Source organism: Juglans regia, chromosome 6, assembly GCF_001411555.2.
Source record: "Juglans regia cultivar Chandler chromosome 6, Walnut 2.0, whole genome shotgun sequence".
NCBI classification, from domain to species: domain Eukaryota; kingdom Viridiplantae; phylum Streptophyta; class Magnoliopsida; order Fagales; family Juglandaceae; genus Juglans; species Juglans regia.
In genome coordinates, this window is record NC_049906.1 from 32,707,760 (window position 1) to 32,711,906 (window position 4,147).

General features: G+C 26.5%; 1 protein-coding gene across 1 annotated transcript; it reads left to right on the forward strand.

Moving 5' to 3' along the window:
• The first annotated feature begins 1,390 nt into the window (after positions 1–1,390).
• On the forward strand, positions 1,391–2,001 carry LOC109006191 (salt stress-induced hydrophobic peptide ESI3). The gene is made up of 2 exons (XM_018985399.2): positions 1,391–1,582; positions 1,705–2,001. Exons 1-2 carry the CDS (start codon positions 1,502–1,504, stop codon positions 1,786–1,788), a joined length of 165 nt encoding a protein of 54 aa, XP_018840944.1. The 5' UTR covers positions 1,391–1,501; the 3' UTR covers positions 1,789–2,001.
• Positions 2,002–4,147: the final 2,146 nt, after the last annotated feature.

The window sequence follows — 4,147 nt, forward strand, 5'->3', positions numbered from 1 at the left end:
ACGTAATTTTATGTAATACGTTAAGTTTATTTTACTAATCTTATAATTTAGAAGACCATATTAAGTCATCAAGTCATGTCAATTTCTCATTTTTTTCATTTTCTTTTTATGGTTAAAGTATTTTTCATTTTCTTATCACTGATATGTCAGATGAATTAGCATAAAAATATTTATATCTTGATTTTTTTAATAATTGTGATAAATTTCGAAACAAATGGTATGTTTACTCTCGAAATCTGTCTAACTTGTAGACTAAAAAAAAAAAAAAGTAATGTTAGGTATAGGTTTTACAATAAGTCTTGCACAAGCTTTTTGTTGAAAAGTGAGTTTTAGACCCTATTTGGATTCAGAAAATATCTTATTTTATTTTATCATAATAATTTTTTAAAATTTTTATATAAAATATAATTAATAATTTAACTTTTTTAAATTGTAATTCAACTTTTTCAAGTTTCAAAATAATAATAATATTTTAACAATATTTTTTTCAACTTTCATATAAAATTATTTCATTTCATCTCATAATCTAAAGCAGCCATCAGTAGAAAAATTAGATTTCTTTTTATAATTTTTCAAAGTGATATCTACTTTTTTATAAAGAAATTATACGAAAATTATCTATTTAAAATTTGTACAAATCATTTATAAAAAAATATGTTAATAACAATGAATCATCAAGAACTAATATTAGCAATAGAGAGAGATTGCATTCTACAATGTTTTTTTTGATAATTAAAAGAAATAAATTCTACAATGTTATGCCAAAAGTTGTATAGAAAGCAAAAATAATATTTAGGTTACGTTTAGATATTGAGTTAAATTTAGTTGAGTTGAATTCTTTATGAATAGTAGTGAGTTAAGTAATGGAGGGATTTATGTGGGATCCATCTAAACTGAGTTTAAAGTATATTTGAATATTAAGATGAGTTTAATATTTTTTATAAAAAATTGAAAAAGGGTTGTGGATCCCACATATAAAGATGTTTTAAGTTGAAAAAGGTTGTGGGTCTCACGTCTAAGAAAGTTTTGAGTTGAGATGAATTTAATAATTTAAGAGTTGGGTATTTAGATGTTAAACTCAACTTAAAATTAGATTAAATTCAAATGAGTTTAACTGACTTTGGAAATCAAACGCAGCCTAATCTCTAATCTGGCAATCTTATCATACACATACCAGAGGGGATAAATATATGAGAGAATATAAGGAGCCAAACCCACTTGGTTCCGAATCAAACTCACCATTCCTTTCATACGAGTCAAAAGGAAACACATAATGGCTGAAAACATTACACGCAGCAAACCCCTTGCCATCGTGGCACTTTGAGACCCCATAGCTATGACATCTGTTCCAACTGACTTTGGCTTTTTCATACCTCCTCCCCTCCTCCCTACTATACACTAATCTTTTACTAAATCCAACTCAAACCCGTTTTCCTTGTCAAATTTTGCAGAAACTCCATAAAAATTATTGCACAAGTTCCATCAAACTCTGCAGGAATTCATGGGCTCAGAAACTTTCCTGGAAGTGATATTGGCAATACTCCTACCACCTGTTGGAGTCTTCCTGCGTTATGGCTGTGGAGTAATTCACAAACCAGAATTTCCTAATAAAACCAATATATATGCCGATCTGTGTCTTTGATCTCTTTGATTGATTGCTTAAACTGCTTGTTCTTAATTTCTTTGTTTGTTTTGGAAATGCAGGTGGAGTTCTGGATCTGTTTGCTGCTAACAATATTGGGATACATACCTGGAATCGTATATGCCATCTATGTGTTAGTGGGATAGCCTGGCTCATGACGATGTTGATACTAGTATGAGAGTTTTTTTTTTTATGCGACATGATCTATGCAGCGTGGTTGATGCTTTCAGAATAGCAAACTTATGGATGTTTTCAGAGTAAATTTCTTCTTTTTTTCTTATGTTTACCATTTACATTTACAATAATGGTTTCGGATAGTGATATGAGATGAGATGGTTTTAGCTGAAAGTTGAATAAAATATTATTATTATTAATTTAGAATTTGAAAAAATTAAATTGTTTATTATATTTTATATAAAAATTTTAAAAAAATTATAATAATAAGATGAAATCATTTTTATATCTAAACGGAACCTTAAGTGTTATTTTTGTCTTGATCTATGAATTGAAAACAAATATAGTCACATTGTATTGAATGTATGCTAGTGTCATCTTCTCAATTGTCGTGAGCGCATTTCAATCTGTGAAGTTTACTTTTATTGGGATTGTTTTATATGTCAATGTCAATCTAAAACTAAGGGTGCGTTTGGTTACCAAATCCACCTCAATTCATCTTAACTCATCATTATAATTTTTTTAAATCTCAACACAAAATATAATAAACAATTCAATTTTTTCAAATTTTAAAATAATAATAATATTAAAAAATAATATTCTAATAATATTTTATCATCATAACTCAACTTAACTCAATTCACTTCAACATTCAAATACACCCTAAAAGAGCAGACACTTGTAACTATGGGCAAAGTAGAACATGCAATGCTTGTCCTCAAGACACCTTACGTGCAAAAGAAAGAATTTTAGTGTGGACGCAAGCTCAAGGTCTAGAAAGACACATAAAGCGCGTGGTATTGGCTTTTGAAATAAAAAATCTACATAATTTTTTATTATTCACATAATCTTTGTACCATATTTTTTTTAATTTTTATTATTTTATTATTAAATATTTAATCTATGAATAATAAATAGAAAATTTAATTTAATTTAAAAAGAATAAATTCAAAAAAAAAATTAAAAATTTTTTTAAAAATGTGGTGCATGAAAATTGAGAGATTGTGTAGTATTGCTCTTTTTGAGACGGGTTGTCCTAAATTGTTTTAGTGATATAATATGAGATGAGATAATTTTATATAGAAGTTAAAAATTAAAAGTTAAATAAAATATTATTTTTAATATTATTATTATTAATTTAAAAAAATTACAATAATAAGATAAAATCGTTTTTTATTTAAACTGCTGACTTTTTCTCCCAGTAAACTTTCTAGCTTTTGTTTTACGGGGAAAGGAATGAGACCGGGTTGGATTGGAAATTTGGATTGGCCAAAAACTCTGAAAATTCCTGCGTTTTCTTAGGATTTTATTGGATTTATATTTTTTTAGCCATCTAATCAACTTTTACTCAACTAATTTCAACTAAACCAATCAATAGCGGTTAGGGTGGGTAAAGATATAGATTCAAAGGTTGAAATTTGAAAAAAAAAAAACTACAAATTGGGATAAAGATATATTGGTATTTACAGTTTTAAAATATATAAGTTTTATCTTTTTTTTTTAAGTAATATTTACTATTGAAAAAATAAATTTTTTATGTAGATTTTAAATTTATTTACTTTTTTAAAAATGAATGTGTAGAATTTATACATTTTAAAATTACAAATATCGTTTTTCTTTATTTTTTTTAAAACTTGTCGTGGAGTTATTTGAAATTCTTTAATTACTCATTATAAGAAAATAGATAGACAAAGTGTGACAGATGAAAGAATATAAAGTACTATAGTTATTTAATTAAGAAATGGATAATGTGGCTAAAAATAGTAAATTTTTTGTTTAAAACATTATAGATTGTATAACAGAAAGCAATGTTTTGATTTAAGTTTTATTTCACATTGAGCAAATTTAGACCTCTCAGTACCTTCCTTCCCCTTCAAACACATTTTACATGAACATATTGTTTTGATGAAAATTATTTTTTAAATTTATTTCAATATAAAAACATTTTGGACAGAAATTGAAAAGAAATTTAAGATAATTTTAACAACTTTCTAAACACTTGCTGGATTAAAAAAATAAATAAAAAACTCATTTCCCAACTTCATATTATTATTTGTCTCGATTTTTGTAACAAAAAATCAAAATAATGTTTGTAAAAGCTCGTTGTTAACGCCTAAAATCAACATAACAGGTTGAAGAAATAGTCATTTTCGGCCCGCTATAATGATTTGAGTCTCGATCGGTGTGGTATGGAGCCTCCGGCGATATTCCAGTGCAACTGTAAGATATCCGTACGTACATCCATAATAATGAACAATAAATAAATAGGGATAAAATAAAAAGAGATAAACACACAGATTTACGTGGTTCAATACTAGGCCTATGTCTACA

Excerpts from the sequence above, each read along its gene's own strand:
- LOC109006191 (XM_018985399.2), top strand. The coding sequence starts at position 1,502 with ATGGGCTCAGAAACTTTCCTGGAAGTGATATTGGCAATACTCCTACCA. Across the intron at positions 1,583-1,704 it reads TCCTGCGTTATGGCTGTGGA|GTGGAGTTCTGGATCTGTTT; the intron begins GTAATTCACAAA and ends TTGGAAATGCAG.